The 23,454-nt window shown below is 43.9% G+C and overlaps 1 protein-coding gene across 1 annotated transcript; it reads right to left on the bottom strand.

Moving 5' to 3' along the window:
• Positions 1 to 14: 14 nt before the first annotated feature.
• On the bottom strand, positions 15 to 22,361 carry LOC109466098 (serine/arginine repetitive matrix protein 2-like). Its single transcript, XM_019763724.1, has 5 exons — positions 21,292 to 22,361; positions 7,550 to 7,657; positions 5,477 to 5,573; positions 4,909 to 5,284; positions 15 to 4,585 (listed from the first exon to the last, which is right to left on the bottom strand). Exons 1-5 carry the CDS (start codon positions 21,880 to 21,882, stop codon positions 1,354 to 1,356), a joined length of 4,404 nt encoding a protein of 1,467 aa, XP_019619283.1. The 5' UTR covers positions 21,883 to 22,361; the 3' UTR covers positions 15 to 1,353.
• Positions 22,362 to 23,454: the final 1,093 nt, after the last annotated feature.

Here is a 23,454-nt window from a genome sequence, read left to right on the forward strand (position 1 = left end):
AAGGTTCGCTTTCATTTCACGCTGTTTATTGTCACCCAAGGTCCGTGTACACAAAACGTGCGCGTCTCATTATCTCAACAATCAACAAAATCTCTACTTACACAAAACTTACGTCACCCGTAATGACAAGTCTCTTCAGAAATAATCAAATCATATATAGATATATACATGGCAAAATGTACAAAAATATGTTATGGCATGTATGCGTATAACAAAGAGATATCAATTTTTAACCAAGTCATTGAAATCATGGATTAAGAATCCTACAAAGCGATTACTCTGCAGCTAACATTTGTCAAGCTTCTAATATTTCAATGCCATGGTACTTCAGTGCCATGGTTTTTAAAGCTGCACTCGGTGCAATATGTTACGTATAATCAGTAATCCGATAGATATTTCTAGTTTATGTATATGTTACTTTTCTTTCAGCGTACAATAAATGGCTGAGATAAAACAATTACGTGACAACATGGAGGTAGACTTGTTAAGCGCTGAAGGCAACAACACAAATGTTACGATGATTACTCAGGCTTGTAACAACTGTTAATTAAAAATACACGTATATATAGCGGACTGAAAATAAATGATTTCGTTGTAAAAGCAGCAAATATGGCAAAGTTCCTGTTTTTCGTATGTTAGAGTTATTAGTACTGCATGTTTTGGACTACCCTTACGTTTGGATGCGGTGTTAAACAGCCGGCCTTTCCATGGTTCAAACCTTCCCAAGACAGAACTTTGTGTATTTTCTACTTCCTACGTCCCACATAAGCCATATCAAACCTGACAACATCTTACGATTCATCTTGAAGTCACGGAAGAGTGGCACCATTCCTACAAACCCCTTCCCAGACCCTTTCCGCCTTACTTGAGCATTGATGACATTAGAAAACAAACATCTATCCCGCCACATTTTGGCACCAAACATTTAAGTTACGTTTCTATACTTATACATTGAGGCAACCTCCAATCTCGGTTCCAGCACAAAGATCGCTGTTGCCGTGAACTAAATATCATAATTAGCTCCGGTTATGTACTAGTATCCGTTAAAATGTCCCTCTAACCGGTAGAGGGAAAGCAATGTCGTCTGCATCTTGTTTTCCGTAATAATTTAGGTGTAGAGAGCCAATTAGACATTCGCTACTTCTTCCTCTATACATCCTATCGGAAATATGCTACGCCTGTCTCTAGCTCTATCCAACCAGCATTACGCTACTTCTTCTTCTAACCAATCAGAAGTACGCTACTTCTTCCTCTAACCAATCAGAAATATGCTATTTATTTCTCTATCCAACCAGCATTACAATACGTCTTGCTCTAACCAATCAGAAATACGCTAGGTCTACATCTAACAAATCAGAAGTACGCTACTTCTTCCTCTATGACCTCTCCTTCAGGTGACTCTGACCTGGGCCAGGACGCCTGGTCGTCAAACTCACTGTTCATCTCACTGTCGTAGCGGAACTTACTGACAGATATCGTTCTTGCGCCTGCTGACTGATACTTCTTGGCATTTCTGTTCATATCTCTCAGTGAAAACGTCTTACCAAAGTCTTGTGTGGCTTTGAGTGGCCCGCTTCTACTCAAGACGGGCTCGTTTTTCTTGAAATTCTCTCCCTTGCTTCTTACGGGGCTACTTTCAGGGGTGCCCTTCCCCCTGCCGTTCCACAGGTCAATTCCTGAGTCTCTCGGCGTCACGACTTTTTCGTCTGCGGGCTGCCTGGGACTACTGTCCGAGAACACTTCATACCCTCTAGTAGGGCTACCGAGAGAATAGTCTTCAGTCGGACTCTTCGTCTTTACCAGATAGTTCCGACTACCCGAAGTCGATAGATCGATCCCAGAGTCATCCGTATCGTGTCTCTTCGTCCTGCGGACGGGCGAGGTGGGTCCCGGGGACGTCGAGGTCCCATCCTTCGGGCTCTGAGACTTTCTGTACACCGGTTTGGGGATCCTGCTTAGCCCGTCCTTCTTGGGGTCCTTACGGGAAGGAACTCTGATGAGGGGGCGGAGCTTGTGGAAGGAGGGGACGCGAGTCTTGGGTTTGAGTCTGGACGTTCTCTGTTTGTGGGTGGGGCTGGTCTCGGGGCTTTCCCGACTGGCGGGGGGAGATTCTACCTTAAGCGAGTTCTTTACGTTCTTTCGCGGTGCAGGCACGGGTCGGGGTCTTTCAGGGGAGGTAGGGCTCTTTACCGTGTCTTTTTGTTGTTCCCCATATCCTCTTTCCAAGCACTCGATTTCGTCTGTTCTAAGCTCTCGTGTGTGTATATCCTTTTTGTGATTCGAAAGTTTCTTGTCGCGTGCGGTTTTGAATCGCCCATTCGGAAGTTCCGTAGCATCAGTCACCGTCGCGCTCCCGTGATACCCAGAATCGTCCAGGTCTTCCCAGTCTTCGCTACTTGTTCGGACATCGTCGTAGGGGAAGGACGAACTTCGTTCAACCATCGGGCCAGGTTCGGTTAAAGTTGGAAGCTCGTCGTCACTCGTCCTTTCATCGTCATCGGAATGCATGTGTTTGAAGACGTGAACAGAGACACGTTCTTCTTCTCTCTCGTCTGAGAGACGCACGTCTGCTTGTTGGGAAACTTCTGTTTTTGTAGCAGCCTTCGCTTTGGGGCTACGTGTCGGACTGTGCGCGCTTTCTACCACAAAAGTCCCGGTGTCGTCATTCGGACTTCTATCCGTGGACGGAGAGGAGACAGAACAGCTACTTTCGGAGTCGCTTCTCTCTTCCAGAACTGGTGAGGCTTTTTCCGTCTTGCTCTGGCCTTTAGCCGCTAAAGCTCTGGGAGATAACCGAGTTTGTAGATCGAGTGGACGGGAAGTGTCTGGCGTCGTCTTCCTTGTGGGAGACAACGATGGACTCTCGGTCTTCCCTACGTCTATGGCATCTTTTCTAGTGGGTGATGTTAACTTTGCCTCTTGTTCTCGCTTCTCCATCAGTTCTTTGATGAGTTGCACGCTACTAGGGGTGACCTTTTCCGTCTTGAGGGCCAACTTGTCGTTCTTTTCGTAGAAGAAGGGCACGTCGGGGTTAACAGGTGGTCTGTCTATACTTCGGGTGTGGCGCATGTAGCGTTCCTGGGATGGAGAACGATCACGTGATGGAGATGTGACCTCCTCCTCTTCCTCCATAGTCTCAACAAAAGTGCGGCGTGACTCTGGGAACGAGTCAGGTGGGGTTCGTTGTTCGGTGACGACCTTCTGTGCCTTTGTGGACGGCTTGACGTACTCTGGCAAGTATTTAGTTTCCGTTTCCCTCACTTCAGTAAGTCTTTTACGGTCTGGGGACGGAGATCTACCGGCTTCTTGTAGCCGTTTCCGCTCAGGAGAAGTAAATCTGCCATCCGAAGATCTGATTGGTTCGGATCCCCTACGAGGGGACGTCATTTGCCTCTCGCGAGATGTTCTAACGTCACTAAATTTCTTTCCTCGTGATCCAGGCCGGTCTTCAGACTCGTGGTCTAGCTCGTGAGACTCTAGATACAGATCAAAGGACTGTGATCTATGACCTAGCGGTGGGGCTTTTTCGGTGGATTTTTTGTGAGTTGGAGACTGGCGGGGCGATGTTTGGTACGTTTGTCTGCGGTCTGGTGACGGCACCCTACCGTCACGTCTCCACACAGTTTGTTGAGGCTCTCGCGATCGCCTGTCGGGTGACTTTGATCTAAATTCAGCAGGATCAGCTAATCTTCTCTCCCTGGACTGAGATCGGTCTTCTCGCACACGTCCAACTGATCTCGCGTGATCTGGTGAACGAGATCTCGTCGGCGCCGGCACACGTGACCTAGGGGAAGCAGTCGGTATGTGGGAGGGTTTTGAGCTGCTCGGTCCATCCTCGCGTTTGGATCCCTCTGCTGCGTACCCGTACCCCACCGGATGAGAGCAGTTCCGGTAACTGATCTTCTCGTCCGATGGTTCCCGCTCAAGTCGGTGAGTCCCTTCCTTATTTCGCGAGATGACCAAGACAGTCTCCTCTTTCTTGGATCGTTTGGGTTCGGATATTTTTGACGTAGCCGAAGAGGCTCTGGGCATTTTTTCGGATGAAATTTTCCTTTGTTGTTGTTCCCGAGACTGACTCTTACTTCTCGTCTGTCTATCTGTCATATCTGATCGACTCCTGGCAGTACTACTGCCAGCGTCGAAGGATTTATTTCTAGAGTCCCTACTTGTCATGTCGGAGCGACTTCTAGCAGCATTTCTGTCAACTGCAGCAGGTTGTTGACGATAACGCGGGGAGATGCCAGCGGAGCCTCGCCGACCGCCTTCGTTATACGCTTCCCTATTGGTCAGATTAGCCATGCTTTTGGAACGATGTTGTTGTTGTAACGAACGGCTAGAAACGGCGCGAGGAGCGGGCAGCGAGCGGTTGAGATTTTCGGTACTTTTCGCCAAGTTTCCGGTACTCTTCGCCAGGTTTCCGGTACTCTTCGCCAGCAGGTTGTCGCTGCTCTTCCGAAGCGGTCTGGGGATGCCGCTCCGCCGCGGACGCTGCGCCACGTTCTCCTTCACGTCTTCGGCGTCTTCCTCAAGCAGGTTGCCGACACTTCGCGCTCGCTTTGGAGACGACGCCAAATTCCTCTGCCGTCTGCAAAGAAAAGGTCAGAGCTTTCCGTCAAATTTATGAATTACATCATGTGATATCACAAACTTCAAAATGATGAATGTTGATAAACATTGCCAAGTCACAGTACAGATGTATCTATGGCCAAACATCAAAACAACTCATCAGTACGTGGTATCAATGTGATATGACAGATTGTGTTAATACGCCACGCATTTCCTAGTGATAAATCACTACATCAAGTACGGTTTTAGCCAAGACATTGATCCTTTATTGGTAATTTTTTTCATTTGCTGGACATGTTAACCCATTAACTAACAGCAGTACGTATTTGTGTATGAACTTACGGTGATGTGATTGGACCGTGGGCTCCCACGTCACTAGTGTCAGACGATACCGAACTGCTGGGGGAAAGCGGCCCGTTCATGGCGCGGTACGGCCCCGGGTCCACCGCCAGGCGAGACGGCGGCCCACCGCCGTACCGACTAGACCCCGAGCTGGGCCGCCGCTCTTCGACGGAAGACCGCGGAGTTCTGGCCGGGGTGCCGCTGTCTAGTGACCCGCGGGAGCTCCGCCCCATGTCCAGGGAGCTGCGGGTGGGGCGGCCGCTGTCGATGGAAGCTCGCGGGGAGGGGCTGATGCTGGACCGGCTGGAAGAACTGACGGGACTCGGGCGGCGCTGCTCGAAGGCGGAGCCGGCAAAACTGCGAGGTTGTCTGTGTACTGTTTACAGAAGGTAAGAAAAATTATTTACGTTAGAATGCTATAAAATTCATTACTTTTACAGGTTCCACGTAAAACAAATAGTTAACAGAGAATAATGGACTAAATTGACGAAGACATTTCAGCGCATAAGCGTCACGAGTATTCCTTCTCGCCATGAAAAAAAGTTTCACATGAAAATGATCGCCTTACCTCTAGACATGCACCGACAGGGGTCGTGCTTGTCCAAGTAGTGTTCCAGCGTGTCCCAGCCGCCACCAACGCGTATCATCACATGGTTTCGAAGAACCTAGTGAACACAAGGGTTTATATTTAGTTACTGCAACCTACGTAATATGTAAGTCTACTTAACATGCACAAAGAAGTGACTGAGCAAAAATGCAGACCCCCACACTACAACTGCCTTACATAACACATAACGTTACATCGTGTTCATCGGCGCTGCCGTATCAACAGAATCTGCAAGGTGGCGCTGCAGTACCACCGGCAACCAGACTCGCTTCAAACTCACCAACACCGTAATGCTTGCAGTCAAAGGTCGTCCTATTCGTTAGGACAAGTGCCCAATTGAGACCAAACGCGCAGATTGGGTTACTACATTGGTTCGGATTACGGTCAAACAAGCACTCCAACACGTGCGGCATTTGCTCGAGCAAGCCGGGCTGTCGTCAAGCTAACAAGCTCCCAAATTCTATCGGGGTGGTCGCGCGGATGTGTGGTTCGTGAATTTGCCTTCGGGGTTGGATTGCACCGGAAAGTTTCAACTGAAATTGTTTCCCAAGAATATTCACAACAAAGGAGCAACAGCAGACAAATAGAAATTCCGTGCACTTCTAACCTTGAATGGACATAGCATTTCAACACCCGCACATCCAACTTATTTCCTCATCTGCCCTTGAGACTTGTCCTCCCAGCAATAGGAAGTAATGACATGCGGTAAGGCCAGACCAATCGTCGACCTTCCTTTGTAATTAAATTAATGTACGAGCCAGGGCCAGGGCCTTAAAACATGCTGATGGCACTGCACTCTTTTGGTACCGTGCCTACTCATCGCTTTGGCATGTGTCCAATGATGACATTGCTGAGATTCTGAGAACCTTTTGACTGAATTAGACAACTTTCACGGCGTATACGTTTCATTGTCTATCCTTTAAATCCCCTTTTTTTCATTGAAGGTTCATTTCAGTTTCAGAATTGTACCTTTCACCTGGTCAGAAGATAAACATGATTTTGTCGACTGCACATTTTTAGAACTTAATTATGCCACCAAACCCATAGTTGCATTGTGCCAACACCGCCTGTTCCAGAGAATTACGTCGTTTTATTTTTTTTAGCACACAATGCAGAAACCATGGCCACCTGACAGGTGAAGTCTTTAAGAGCCCTCATGTCAGATTAAGAAAAGCCCTTCAGGTACTGCAAAGCAAACCTCGTGTCCGGACTGTAACATAACTGCCGGGTAGATGGCGTGTAAGGGCGGGAATTCTATTATGCGCCACTGACAGGCCTGTTAGTGCATATTTGTTTTGGTTTTGACGCGTCTTTGCTTTCCTAGTGTGTACTACGTAAACCGGACAGGAATGACGTTAGAACTGTCGCTTAGCTTCCCCACCTTTTCTCAAGATATTCATAGGTATTCAAAACTGCCAAGAGGGACTTGAATTTATTACACTTTTCTGTGTCGATGCATATTTGGATTAAAGTTCATTTGCGTATGTTAGAATAATGATGATACATACTTCGTGTTGTAGTTGTTTGAATTCTCTGATTTTGGGCGATAAGTCTGAAGACACGTGGATTCTATATATAGATATTGACGTAATCGCTAGGGTAATGGACTTGTCAAAGGAGTGCAATCTACAAGTTAATCGTTGACTTTCGTCGTACGATTTTGATTTCGTAAGATTTTCAAACAGGCTGCGACAGAACAAACCACCGACAAGAATCTATGTCAGGCTCTCCGTAATAAGACAGCTGAATTTTGCAAGACGCATACACGACAATCCTACGGCCCAAGAATGGCCCTAGCTTGCGATCGTATGAAGATCGTAAGACGAATACGACCGTGCCCCTGTGGGCGAATCTTAATAAAAAAAATAACTGAGTCAAACCTACATTAACCAAACTGTAACGCCCTTACGGGCAAACCTTCCCCCTAAAGACTTACACATATCAAAAAACAAATACTAGTACGAATGATAAATGGGAAACATTATGTACACCGACGTGGCGGCACATCAATAAGAGATGACGTATAGAACTCACCCGTACGAAGACCAGAGTGCTGGCGTTCCCTATTCTGTACTTCCCCTCGTCCACTCGTAACATGGGGAACTGGTCAGGACACGTGCACCGACTCACCAACTCACGAACCTGGGGAAAATAAAGAAAAGATGATGATAAGAAAGGAGCCAGAGTTTAAACATAAACGTTCTAACATTTCATCTATTGATTAAACACGTAAAATTGAATAACATAGACACCATGATGTTTTGTAGGCACGATGCACCTAGTACCTAGTGCAAAATAAACAAACAAAACAACACAAGACACTTGAACAATTCAGTGATATAGTTTGGTAACTTGTGATGTGAAGTTCTATTATTCACCGATGAATCAGAAATAGAACTTTGCCTACAAGTTTCAAAATTAATAGAGGTTTGATTCGCGTACTTTTACCACAATTATATGAATGAACACACCACAGCACCGCTGATGACACAGTGTCTTGTATGTGTTTTCAGTTGTGAGTCACAGTTTCATAAAATATGAAGTCATTCATTTTTAACACCAACATTTTATTAGAACCGAACAAAACTATAGAAACGTACAGCTCAAACTCAAAATACGATCAGAGAATCCACCTTTAAGTATTGTGAAAATTTGTCAATCGACGTATATTTTATTTGAAGAAAAAAGGATCCCCAATACCACCATTACAAAAATAAGATGTACCACCATAAATTCCACCGCTCTACTGCGCATGTCTGATGTCTACTTACTGGGCATTGGTTCTTGGCCTTTGACCCGATGTGACAGTCATTGTGTAATTTTGCAACAAACGTCACAGATGTTAATGAGAGCGGGCTTCTTTATCTAATATACTCCTCACCCAGTCCCACAGGTATATTTTCAGTCATTAGCATATTACAACGTGACTATCATACAAAAAGAAGCTATCACTATTACTATCCATATGCTCCAAATTTATGGAAAATATTTACTATTGACAACTTAAAACAAGGATTATGTTATGAATTGCGATGTTTGTCGGTATTTCATGTATTTCATGTGACTACCATTTTATGTAATGACATCTTGCATGTGATAGCATGTTTTTCACGGCTGCCGATTAGCTCTAAGTCAGCCAGAGTCCCAGTCGTCATCAGTCTTCACATCTTTAATGTATGGGTGACCCAGAAACATAAATAGCCCTCAGGCGAGATAACTCAGCGGCCCATTTTCACGAAGATTGCATCTTTTCCGTGAATTTCCTCCTCTAGGAAATGAGCCTATGTAGCCAGCATTTTTACGATATTTTAAGCCAGCGGTACATTGCATACGTATTATATACAGTGCTATGTTTTTTCGGCACAAACACGAATGACGATACTTTAATTTTTTCTTGCAAAAATAATGAATATCTAAGATATTCTTGCTACCCTTCCTCTCTATCATCCTTAATACATTATTCCCGAGATGCATTGCGACGAGAATTAACCGGAAGTCATCTGCTGATTTGTTAACTCATTTCCGGGAAAATGCTTCCCTCCATTAGGCTTTCTCCCATTGGTCGAATCACTAATTTTGATTGACGGCCAATTTTGATTACGAGAACTACGCCAGGTCACAAACCCGGTCAAGGGATGTTACACCTTGTACAATACGATTAATCAATAACTACAATCCAAATTGCACAGAAAATATTCTCACCAAAATGCAAACGTATAAAGGCTAAGATTATGTGAATTCAGATCATAGTCATAATTCGTCAGTCAAACCTTATGCAGACTGTGAACGTATCTCTTATGTATGCAATGACAGTGCGAGACGCGAACGCAATCGCAATGAATGCAGTGAATTCAACAGTTACTGTAGGGCATTTCTAGCTCGAGAGTATTCTAGGCTCACAGTCATGCTACATGCAAAGTTGAAACATATCCAACGTTTTCTGACACGACTTTTCTGTGGTTCTTTGTGCGTTGTATCTTATATACATAAATGCCGCGTATATTTTTCTAGTATACATCTCTGAAACCTGGCAACAAGTGCGACAACGTTCAATGTTAATGCACTCAATTAACTGGAGTGTTTTTACGTGTTTGACGTGGAGTGCGGTGCGTGTGCGGTGTTTTATAGAGTTCCTTTGCGTTTCTCGGTAACCCCAGAAGAGAAAAGGTCCCGTCTCAGACAGACAGACAGGCGTTAGCCATTTCATCACATAGCCGGGTAACCATGCTCCACAGACCGGCTTAGGCCACATGACAACAGGGTCTTTTTTTCGAACAGCCTATCTTTCCAGTCGGCCTTTCTGTTTATCCTTTATCCTTCAGAAACGGCTGGGAAGAGAAGAAATTGGTCAAAGATTGCAAGGAAATTGGTCCACTAAAGCAGGACAGTTTGCCGCTCCATCTCTCTTTCCATCCGCTTCTGGTAGCCTGGTAGAGGCTACTTTCTGATTACTACTGGCCTGTATGCGACGTAATTGAAACCGACTTCGTAAAAACGGCGTGCGCTATGATGGACCCGAGCAAACGAGCAACCTTCCCAGCACCAAAGAGACATCGAGTAGCCTACGATGGCATGGCTACCAGGCTCTATCTGACAAGGCTCTCCGTTGACAGGTAAACACATTGTAACACCGCCGACGCTACGTGGACGGTGTACCGGCCGCTTCCCCGGGGTTTACAGTAAACAATGTCCGGGTAACTAGAGCGTCACTCCACCGGGCGACCTAGTTTCAAAGACGCGTGTACGACCGCACAAAACATCTCCCCAAACACGCGAGGCGAAAAGCGTTGGGAGGAGAATATTTGTCTTCTCCAACACCTCAACGAAGACTGCTAAATGGTAGCTATGGAATTTAGGCCGTTCCGCCGTGAGGATTTTAAAAGCACACGGGGCAACCTAAGTCATGCGAAGCACTTACAGAAGTATTTGTTTACACTGACAAGCTTGTCCATTTTTTTTACCTGAGGGCTACTCACCTGAGAATTTCTTGGCTGCGAAACGTGTAAAAAAACAACAGACATGTGCAGCCCAGGCGTCTCAAACACGTACTGATTGCATGTCTAGATTGTCGTTATAGAAACAAACTATGTGTTAAGTGTACGTTACAAAATATCTTTACGGCACTTTTAACATTTCAAACGTAGGCGAATGCACATGTTGTCATCAGTATTTAAATCGATTTTGGAGATGGTAAATAACGTTCTGTTATACGATCTAAGAACAGTTTTTCCCATCATAACTTCACCTTTTTGTACACAGTTACTATGGTTACCTTATTACTCTTGACGTAAAACCGAGGAAGTTAAACTCATTTAATCTGGCTTTACGGAGCAGGGTTGTTTAATACAAACATCATTACCAATCAGATTACTATCAAAGCTCAACGGCTCTAGATGCCTTTTTACGTGGGAAAGTCGTCCTTGAGTTACCCCGTTACAATAACCACACAACGCACGAACTGCTTTTCAAAACTCTTGGAAGGAAGTGCTTTGAAATCTGAACTTCATTGGTATTTAGAACTCGTGGTGTTATTTCCTTGTGTCTTTCTTTGTCGTCTGTAGCAAAATAGACTGACGAAAGGGGTTCCCTAGGAAACTAGAGTAGTCGTGACTCTGGCGGGGAAAAACAAGTCATAAATCTTTGAGAGGGGTTTTAAGAAAATGAAAGGCGCTTGTCTGGTAGCAAGTGGCGCGGTGACTTTGAATGGTACGGGTCTTTGGCACGGTTGTCTGGGCAAGAAGGGGTGTCTTTGTGGAGCTATGTTTGCGACCAGGATCGCCCAGTGGCTCCCAAAACCTGTACTCAAACAAATGTAGCGACTCATACAGTTGTAGGAGTCACCACGCTCTAGCGGCTATAGAACGGGGCTGACTGTTGGCTAGTTTGAACGCGAGGAAGAACCAGTGGGTTTCCTTGTCACAGAATTAGTTTTTCGGTAGAGTTTTGCAAACGTATGGACGTGCATCAAACATTTAGACCCAAATAATACGCCCTTCTTGATAGACAGATCCTGAATTATAAGTCTAGACTGTGACTAGGATTATGTCTGCAGAGTGTGCCTGTGTGATGGAAATGTCAAAGATTAAGTCATCATGAATGTCTACATTATGTATAATACTAAAGCTGCAAAACGTGGGGACAAACAGCCGAAAAGAAGGTGAAATACTTAAAAGTTTCCAAAAGCGCTACTCAGTCGCAGTAAAAGTTTTCTTCAAAGTAGCGAAGAGTGACCATACCTTGAACAAAAGCTGTCCTTGATGGAACATGTTTGCATCAGATCATTAATTTCATGGTGCCACTAGGTAAAACATCGTACTTCACATTGTGGGCGTTACAAGTATTGCTATGTACAACAGTTGTTTGTTTGTGGATTTGGGTCGCCCAAACAACAGGGTTCATCGCGTGACAAGCCCTGGCGCGAGGTTAGCTAGAATTTCAACAGGGCGCCACGGTACGGTTAGGAGCTTTCAGCAACAGGCAGGCTGGCCTGTCATCGTATCCTTACAGGCTGCCTGGCCTGTCATCGTATCCGTACAGGCAGCCTGGCCTGTCAACACATTAGTACACTCAGGTATTCTGGCCTGTCATCGTATTATTACAGGCTGCCTGGCCTGTCATCGTATCATTACAGGCAGGCTGGCCTGTCATCGTATCCTTACAGGCAGGCTGGCCTGTCATCGTATCCTTACAGGCAGGCTGGCCTGTCATCGTATCATTACAGGCAGTCTGGCCTGTCATCGTATCCTTACAGGCAGGCTAGCCTGTCATCGTATCCGTACTGGCATTCTTGCCTGTCGTCATATCATATTCGTAATACATGTACATGTAATGGGTAATGAGCTATGTACCAATATCTAGTGTAGACAATGCATGTTTCAAAAATTGTAAAGGCTCTTTAAGTGCCATTCGTTCTACGTTGTATACTCCGAATATCGGAGCTAACAAGTGCTCCTTCAACACGATCTATTCTGTTTATCTGAAGATAGAAATTGCCCTTCGTTAGGTGTAAATTCATACTATCATTTCAACGGTTTGACGAGTTCATCTTATGAATAAATCACAACCATTAACCCGGCTACATAATACACACTGTCCGATTTGTCATACCGTAGCTTAAGAGCCATTTTCCTCTCCTTTGTTCAACCGAGAACGACCTATACACCCCATAGCAAAATTGCAAGGACGTGACATGAAATGTAGACATTGCCATACACACAATATGATCACTTCAATAGATTTTGCCATCCAGGTCTTTTGACCTGTGAAAGATGTGGCGATTCAATAGTTTCCTATGTTTGGGTACCTGTCGCTTCTATTGAACGCCTCTGGACAGCATTCATTGAGCCCATTTCAAATTAGTGGCGATGAAAGGAGCTTGTTTGAGGGGCTTCTGTCAACAGTGTCAGTTGTAATGAATAGCTTATAAAGCAATTAAGCCGGAATAGCCTTCTCTACGCCCGGTATCTGTACTTTAATGCATGTTGCTAGCTGTTTGTGAATAGTGTATTATTGGTAGCATTGATGTTTCAAGTATTGCTTGAATTCAGTGAAGAGGTTTTACATCTCTTTGCTATTGTGTATAGGTTTCTAGTATGTTTTAATAACCTAGTTTACATATCTAACTGTATAGAAGTGTTTGTTATAAATTCCTTTAATCTAATTGTTTCCATTGGGTATGTCCATGATCTTCCCGCATATTAGATTAGTCCAAAGGCTCGTTCCAGAGGCTATTCAACCTCCGTCGAAATGAAAAAGTACAAGATAAAAACATGAACATGCAATTAATTGGCGGACATGCAGCTATTGTATCATTGGTTGAATTGTTAATCGCCATTCTCTCATTGGTTGAACTGCTAATTGTAATGGACAGTTACCATCTCGTTGTATCAGCAGTGCCAAACTGCGTCATAGAATGAAAGACAACTCTAAACTTTCTCCCTCAGGCACAAAACACCAATTACACCTGTGGACAGGTGAGAAAGAATGCTTTGATGACCGCTCATTGTTCGGTAATTGACAGGTCATTTGACGGAAGCCACAAATTTTCCCTCAATAACTTTCACAGATGTTGTTAGTCTGGCTTGACTCGTGCTTGCAGCGACGATGTACCATATCTTGTATTTTACTCACGTTTTCTTTACATTAGACGAATATACGAAGCTATATATTATAATCTCATTTCAGAACTAGTGTACGTGTGTAGACGAATGTATCTGAATCATCAGAAACACAGACAACCGCTGATTATATCAGTTTATCTCGTATCTCTCCTGTGATTTAATGATTTAATTATCGCTACCTATCAATGATTGGTTGATGTCCTTTTGTCGTGATGACAAAAACGTATGACGTGAGTGGGATGATATCATAGATAATCTGTGAACCATCTCACGTACTGCGTCAATGTTTGGAAGCCTGCCTAGTGCCTACAGTACTCTGGGGACGACAGCAGCTACATCAAAAGGCTTCATCAGAGAAGCCCCACCGAGACCCTCAAAGGAATAATAATATATTGAGAAGAGATACGATTCACGTCTTGTCTAGCCTTTTACTTTCCTCTTACGAGACCTTCGACATTTAAGACTGTCTCTCTTTCAGACACCTGCTCAAGATTACGAAAATGACTCATGTAACTTAAGAAATGTCAGAATGCATTAAAGATGAGCACGGCTCAAAGGAGGATTAATGTAAGATTTTCCCCGAAAATGCAAAATACTTTTGAGAACAAAATCTTTGTGTAAATGATATGTACAACCTCTTTTTAGCATATTTCCATTGTTACTTCGAAGGTCTGGTGCTTGCAGTGGTCAAACATATGTGTAGAACATCATAGTTTGCTTTAAAAACACGTTTGCATGATGCAATGACGTTGTACAATGTATATTGGTATGCTGCACCGTATGGTTTATATAAAGAAAATGCAGCAAAATCTACTTTCTACGTCGGAATAGATCTTACTCAAGGCCTTTTTAAGAGCAAGAGCACCTTAGATAATGCCCCTTTAAGGACAGGAAGTCATAGAACGTTAACGTCGTGCGTCATTCGACGGTCCATTTTCACGCTGCGCAGTTCCCGCAGGCCGTGCCGTGCGTCAACGGAAACTCCGGTCGTACGTCTAGAGCGTTGACCCTAACGACAGCACTCTGCTTACGGCGACCCTGACGACTACCCGCCGCCACGAGCGCTGAACCTTATCGGGGCGATTGAAAAGTGAGTCGGAAATAGCCGTCGTCCAAACAACGTCCATTCACGAGGATCACATTTCTGTTGATGGAAAGAAAAACGATCAAGGTCTTCTCTGTGACCTTGTTGACGCCGGGGGGCTTTTGTTTGGAGTTGCCCGTGTTTAGGTCGTAATAAGAGTGGTGATACACGTTGGCACTGTAGAAAATTGGGTATATAGTCGGGATCACCCAGTGCACATTTTTTACACAAACTATAAACGTTTCACTGGTCCCTGGATGGAATACAAATAATCTGCAAGCCGTTCTGAAAGCCGATTTAAAGTTACAATATATAGAATTTGAAACGCCACGGGAATATGAATACCTCATATATGTACATGAAAAAATCTGACAGATCTGTAAATTATACTTTTTAACCTTCTTGCGTTATCAAATATGTGTTCCCTTGTACTTAGCCTACGGGTATGATTTGCAAGTCACGTTTGATGTATATTTTATTGATATGCCATGATGAAACAACGAAGTCTGAATCATCGTCTATGTCTAGCATATCCAGACATCTACACGGCCGGAATTCTGATATTACATTACGTGAAAAATTGATAGAAATTTCACCACAGGGTTCAGGCGAGATCACACACACGGTAACCTGTCTAACCCTGGTGATGCGTTTTTGATGAGATTCAAAATTTATATGCTGTAGGGTCGATAAATGTCTGACACTGAGACTTTATCAGATTAAAATGAAAGTTCCAATCTGTTGGATTTTTTTTTCAGAAATAGATTTTGCGTATCAAACAGTTTGGTCCAGAGCTTTTTTGTAATCGAGAAAAAAGTAAAAAAATATGATTTATGCTTGGATGATATCTTATCGTCAACGACCTAGGCTTGCACAAAAACAGCAACTTCATCTTCTAACCACCTGTTATCAAGCAAGATGGCGGCCATTTTTAAGATGGCGGCAACAGCAGCTTAACGAATACACACAAGAAAACATTCTTACAGTCGCGTTTGTTGACTGACTAAGTCAATCCCCTCCATTGACGGGAAACCTCGAGGCTTAGTGTCCGTCTTCATAATGACCGGGAAGACTTAATCTCTACACCTGTAACTACATTGACTCATTTATTTAGTGCACTGAATAGCACAGTGCATACAGGAAAGAGTGAGGTTGTGTTGTCTCATTTGGCACTGCGTATTTGCTACCAAAATAAAGGTTTTATCCGCGAATGGCACAGCGCACCGTGACAACTATGAACAAATGGTTGCACCGTTTTCCCTATCAGTGAATTGTTTAAACTGCAAGCCAGCAATCTCTGCCGACTTCCTTACTCCAGTAAATAGTCAGTTAATAGAGGCTCAATGTTTGACCAGGTGCTTGTGTGGTTTAAGCCTTGTTGAAGTGCGTAGCAATAGCACATAATTCGACAACCCCTAACACTCTTCAAATCTACCGTACGTGATTTCGATAATCAGAACATAATTTGCTTTTGGGATTTACATACCAATGGAAAGTTCAAGAATCTTTGGCGGTCACGCTTCCCGCACAGGCAATTTATGGGCAGGCTTTTTAATAAGGCCTGAAATTGCTTGTTTTGTAAGAATCCGGGGTTGTCGAAGCATATGTTTTGGACACGGTTTAAAGCAGGTTATTTATGATTTATGTATACATCGAAATTAACATGTTGCAAAGTTTGATCTTATGTTGTGGCGTCGTTACTTGTTCTATAAGATAGGGAAAATCTTGCTTTGATAACTAAGTTAATTTAGATAACTCAGTGAACAATGTGCTACAACATAACATCCGATAATGGCTTTATGGTACAATTGGCCTACTTTTGAAGACGGTCTATCTCTCCAATATGTACCGCAAGATGCAATTTGTCAATTTGAAATTGGGACAACAGCAACTTCATTCATGCGTTGATGGAAATGCAGAATCACATTAACTTTGTCAATGAAAACAATTTAACGCCGCATTTTCAAAATTGTCCTCGAGTTACCGAGTAAACCTTCAAGATTATAAACAGCGAAACACCGTGACCTGCATGTGTAGAACGGCATATTCTTTACACATAAAATTCCACCAACCAGACAACGTGTTACGGTTTGGGAGGTGCGTTTACTACTATTTGAGACGCTGTTGCTGCGTTCTGTTATCTGATATCTTGTGGATAAGAATTTTATTAGCGTCTTGGGAATATTGTACATTCTAACGCATTCGCTTGAAACATAACATGGTAACAAGATCTTTTGCAAAATGCAAGCTGCGTGTATATTTCACTACACTTTCTAACTGTCAATATTTCAATTTCCTATAATTTTGCTTGGGCTCTTATCGTTTTGCTGCATTACACACCGTCCATTATACGAGAGTAGTAATTATGAAAAATTGGAAATCAATTTCTTCTCGTGTTACTTGTGCAAAAAGGTAGTGATAAAGTGAACAGTATTGAGATAAATATAAAGATAAGTGCCTACCTATTCTCGCTAATGACTTTAGTGACAAGTTCAACGCTTTAGATGTTTGACTTACGTGGCTTTGCGGCGTGGGTTTGCTGAGCAGCGGAGGTATTTCTATTTTTGAAACACCATTGACAACGTTTTGCGCGAAGTTCATATGCAATAGATTAAACTCGTATACATGTACACATGGTAATTGCCATTCCAAGATTTGTATATATACAGTATAATCTTGAACATTTGGGGGGAAGCAAAGGCTTTAGATAGCAATCCAAGTTTTTGCAGCAGGGAAAAATCAAACTACATGATTGTATCTTTGAAAAACAAGTTGAAAATGTAACGTTATTTTCAAGAGTTGAACTTTATTTGTATAGGACGAAAGTTTGTGCTATTTTTCTCCCCGACAATTGTACGTATATTTTAGCAGTACATACTACACTACAAGCCTAATATTGTCCCTAACTACTGTATACACAAACAGATGTCAATTTATGGTTATTGGGAGTCACTAAGTTCTCGTACATTATGGCCAATTGCTTTGAGTAGTTGACCCTAATGTGGACATGTCACCGGGCTCCGCGCCGCGCTATGCCCGATACTATTGGCTGAACTGCCGGGTGACTGAGATCGGTCGTGTTGCCGTGACCGTAACCACTAAACGCCATTGCCGCTTGAATGAGTCATGCTTCTCTAAAAAGAACTATGAAAAGCGTCGAACCGGAAGTAGTAAATGGGACCTGAGTGACACGGCCTTACGTGGGTTATTTAATTTACTTCCTGGATTATTGAGTCTCAAAGGGAACATTCTTAGGGCGCGGTAATAATTCGTACGTACGATCTTCGTACGATCGCAAACTGGGAATTCTATGTCTTGTCACAGAGAAGGCTGTCTTAAATATTTGTGGATGTTTGGTTCTGTCACAACCTGCTTGAAAATTTTATGACATAAAAATCGTTCGACGGCCTACGACGAATGTCACCACGTGCACTCCTAAATTTATTCTTACTGGGAATCGAATTTTACACAGGGCTTATGAATAAACCAGTGTAAAGATTACGGCTAGGATTTGAAAGAACTTCATACCTCTTCGCTCAGCCCGTAACTAGTAACAGAGGGGTTTAATCAGTTTGGGTGTAAATCCTTGATGACATAGTAATGCATGAGGTCACAGTTTGGGCGGGTTATATAACTAACATCTGTGATTTCAGGATTTAGTATCGATGTTGTTTGAACATATGGTAAATTACGGCTTTCTTTGCGATGTCAAAAAATTATATACGATGTATTAGTGTTAGTGTAATATATTATTGATTAGTCCTTGATTAGTTTAATCTAAATTTGTGCTCTTGTAAATTTTAGTTAGCGTTTGGGTGTAGTCACAAAATGATGGAAATGCTATATTTGTGTACAAAACTGAGCAAAATTATGTGTGTAAAATGTTCTGATTGCATTTATTTCAGTGAAAAGATTTTATTGTGGCCTTCATCGATTTTATTATGATTTTTTAATGCAAGAGATACCAGTAAGAACGTATTTCGACAGGTAATGGACCAAGGTGCTACAAACAAAGATGGCGGCCTGATTCAAGGTCGCACTCAAGGTTATAGGTTTTTAGAGATATGACAGACTGCTTCCCCAAAACCATGAAAATAGTAGAATTTAAATATTTCATGAATACTGGACTAAAATCGTATACGTTTTAGAATATGATTATTATGCCTTGAGTACAAAATTACATTATGACGCCCGGTGTAAAAAAATGCAATATCGTAGGAGGTGTTTCTCTAATGAACCCATGGGGGCTACTGAGTGCCAATTATCCTGCGTCTGCGGATATAATCACGAATCAGTCAGACTTAATTAGTGGAGACCATATTAGGGACAGCGGATCAAATCTATGGCGGTTTAAACTACAGCGAATATTTGTAGAGTCATGACTAGGCCAGGACGTTTGGGAGTTTACCGCGGGGTAAGCAAGCACTCGCCGGGTTCGAATCTTGTGCACGCATTCCCGGACCGCGCCTGGTAGAGCCGGCTTTGCGTCGCGGTTGAGTGATTAGCGCTGGGTCTCTTTGGTCGCAGTCACTGATGGAATAATGCGATATTTCTGGCTCTACATTCGTGCCAATGACACTCCCCTTTTCCACCAGAGGCTGGGCGAGCACAAAATTACTAGATCGCAAATAAATTCCGTACATAATGATAAAGGACCGCTATTTTTTTTACGTTTTGTGTGCTTTGCTGTCTTATAGGTCATATTTTACACCGTGCATAATATTCAACTGATAAAATCATTTTTTTACCATACATCATAATACATATGCACATATTTTAAGTCCTACTGAAGAAATGTTATCTTCTGACATAATCATAGGTATACCTCCCTTGCTGAACAAATATAGCCTAGTTACCAAACCTATTATAGTTCCCGAGTCCTACATCCTCTCCACAAATAGCAAATTTGCGGAGAGTATGTAGGACTCGGGAGCTTAAATAGGTTTGGTAACCAGTCTAGAACAAATACATCATCAATATATATGTCTCTGTGTCTTAGTGTTGAATGTACGCAATTTCGACGCGTTCAAACTATATTCGGCAAAGTGTGAAAATGTAACACTGATATTCTCCTGTTTATTCCTTCTAACCGTGGGAAAAGACACGGTAAGATGCACGGTCAAATCAGGTAAATTAGCGGGCCTGGGGCGGGGATATCATGTGAATGGGTGCACCGGTTTGCCATGGTCCGATACCGAGGTGATTCATACCCGCAGACGGCGTTTTCCAATTACTGCATTTTCCGGACGTTTGAAGAGCGCTGCAAACACCAATATACTCCAACCACTCATTTCAAAATAAACTGAAACAGTGTCGCGGATTTGTCAGGCTTTGTCATACGCTGGCTCACAGGAATTTCCTACTTATTGAGAAGCTAAAGCACCACTTGTACATGGCTATTGTGTTGTCTTTGTAATAGAGAATGCCTGAACGCAATGGTTTTTCGAGTGCGTTATTGTTGTACAATATGTCGCCCCCCTCCCCCACGCCCAGCATGCATTGCTGCCATAACAGGTGGTTGTCTGTTTGCAAATCTGACAGGGAATTAAATCGACCATGTAATCTGCTCTTTTTCACTAATTTGAGTGAAAGTACGTGTAGTTTTCTGCATGTGTGTTCTAATTATCGTCTTCTTCCATTTTAGAGCTTATAAAACCTTCATCGCATTGTATACTATTTTTACATGCATTATTTTTTTTAGCCCGGTTTGTGTGTGTCTTTCTTTCTTTAATCTTCCCACTACATCACACCAAACAAACAAAGAGAACAGTGTCTTCCGCGGTTCAGAGAGCAGTGACGTTAATCGGATGGGCGAGGGACGAATTTAGAACCGTGTTTTGAAATAGGTCGGTTGCCTTGCGTGGGAACGATAACCTAATGCCGCAAAATGAACGAGTTTATCGTCATGTTTTTTTCGGTGCACATATTTTCCGTAAACATCAGTGAACGTAAACACATCGCCGCACTGATATTTTCGCAGGAAATTAGTAAAATTCTACCCCCAGGCAAAAATGTCGGAACGGCTAGACTGGAGTTGTTTCGTGTACACAGAGAGAGGTGGTCGCACAGGTGTTGATTGTTGTACCTTTGTCGGAACATTATGTACCTGTCTCAACAAAGGGGCTTCTCACCTGAGGTCAATGATAGCCATGACAAATGTCTAACTTAACGAACGGGCCATTTTGTGAGGACTGTACATGGAAAACATCGAAACGTTGTGGGTGATTCATTTGGGATGCGCGTTCGCGTAGATGAGCACAGCGATACGCATTTTATCGATCGAGGAGGATCGTTAATATATCTGACCTCGCAGGAAGTAATTTTTACGAAGCCGGCATGGCAGGGTTCGGTAGCACGGCACAGTCATCAAAATGAGATTCACAGGGTCAGGCTGTGTGGGATATGGAAGGGAATATTGCAGTGTAGTTTTCGTTCCTGTTTCCGTTTCTTTCATGAATACAGAATAGAGGATCTACTACCGGAAACCGCACCTATTTTTGCCTCACTCACTCAATATGTGCAGTATGGTCTGGAGAAACACATGTATGCATAATAACATGTTTTTTCCTTACCATGTCGTCTAGCGATGACAGATCACACACCCTGCGCTGTGGCGGGGGAGGGGCCTCCTCACGAATCTCTTCCTCTATTTCTTGCTCCATCTGAATCAGCATGGGGGCCAGCATCCCGAATTTAGCCCCCCTCCGCGCTACCTCTAGTAGACATAACACGAAGCTCCTCTCGTTTCTACCCTCGATTAAATCGTTCGTTTCGAACATGAGGGAGTCCGACACGCCCGAACGTCGCCTGCACCAGTCGATGAAAATGGCCACGTTCTCCCGAGCACGGAACGTGCCCGGCTCGGCGTTTCCCGACGGGGAGATGTCCGCATCGCCCGGCACGCTGAGCCGCACACCTGGATGGTCCTCCAGGTACTCCATCGCCTTGTGCCGGACCATGTTAGCCAGGTGACAGAGGATCACCCCGGTTTCCAAGCGCGGTACGAAGTTACCGACGGTGAGCTCGAGTTCGAAGAGGGTGTTGAGCCAGTCGGCGAGATCCTCCTTCATGGCGTACAGGTACTCCTGGCTGGAGCTGAACGGGCGGATCGAGGTGCTGGCCGCCGCCCGTACTCGCTCCGTGAGGTACTCCAGGTCGGCCATGTCTGCTCGGCTCGCGGAGAGATCACTACTACCTACTGGAGTGTTCGCCCCCGCTGCGTCATGCCTGCTAAACGCGCCTCACAGCAACGCAGTGTTTGATCTGCACTTCGATCTGGCAACTTGAACTGGTTCCGTACACCCCGGCGCTCCGTCGCGATTGGCTGGCGCTGAAATTCCCCCGGGTAGCGCACAATGCACGCGGCTAGATGCTATTCACCCGAGTCACATCAACAAACAGTCGCCTTTCTCTATCAATAGAATGGGTAAATATTCGATCCGCAGTCGCCAGTCCCCCTCAGCATTTGTCGTTTTCAAACATGTCAATTTGGAACGATCCGCTCGGCTCGGGGACTCCGGTTGCTATAGCGACCGTACCTTACAGCCAGGCGCGGCGTGCTTACGTCGCCAAAACTCGTCCATTATTCACCATAGCGAGCCTTCCGCCAAAACCCCGCCAAATGGACCCGGCTCTAAAGGTCGCCAGGCAAAATTCGCTGCGCTGTAAAAGAGCTCGGATAATATTACAAACGTAATCAAGCCGTTTGCGTTGTGACTCAGGCAGGCTTTATGTCGAGCGAATGCAAGTGTTAAGTTTGGAACGCCCCCAAATGTGGTTTGTATTTCTCGCCTATAGTCTAAATTGTATCAAAGTAACCATATCTGTTTCGGCACGTTGAGTGACAGTTGAACACTTCACACACGCTGTTGGCAGTACGCGCAGACGACATTATTGACATTTCCCGGTCGCATGGCAACCCTTGGTAACCGGGTGTCAAACAACGTGTCGCGCTCAAATAACAGGTGTTATGCTTGCAAGAATAACAACTTAAGAAGATAAGACTGTCTACTCAGATGAAAATACACTGCGGCTTCCGTACAGAGACCGCAGACGACTTTTACAGCGACCGTCCGCAAACATGGAAACACAATTTACCGCCATTTTTCAATGGGGACGCCCACAATCAAACGTCGTCAGATTTGACTCTACCAGTTTGCTCAGCGTGCGTTGGTAAACACACGACCTCTTCTGTCGTCAAGGATTCAAGATAGCAAAGACGCGTTAGCAAGATTAGAAAGATAACATCCGTACAGGATAATCTCAGATCAAGCAATACGTGGGATTTAACTCTCTATAAAAGGGATGAAGTTGAAACCGCCTGGGGAGGCCGAGCTCGAACAAAACGCCAGAAATCCAAAGACTTGAGCCATAAAGGCGCGTAAGAACCATTCTATATCCTCTTACGAATTGTATTGAAAACCTGTTAAATGCTGTTTTCGTGGACGCATTGTCTTCTCGAGTGAGTAAAAAACCGTAAGAAGCTCTTCGAGTTTGCCTTTGTTGTTGGAGATTGCGTTCGATAGCGAGTACTGGGACCTAAAAGCTTTTTCGGACACGCCTAGAACAATTTTGGCTTCATTTCATTGTTTAAATCTAGGAGGGAATATCGACTGATCGTGATGAAATTTCACTTCCACACAGACAGGCTAAGCTCATCAGTTTATTATACATTCTACAAACGCACACAGTATAACAGGACCTGAAACCACTCTGAACACTAAGTTAGAAAAGTC

The sequence above is a fragment of the Branchiostoma belcheri genome, unplaced genomic scaffold (genome assembly GCF_001625305.1).
Source record: "Branchiostoma belcheri isolate BF01 breed outbred unplaced genomic scaffold, Haploidv18h27 scaffold1, whole genome shotgun sequence".
Taxonomy (NCBI): domain Eukaryota; kingdom Metazoa; phylum Chordata; class Leptocardii; order Amphioxiformes; family Branchiostomatidae; genus Branchiostoma; species Branchiostoma belcheri.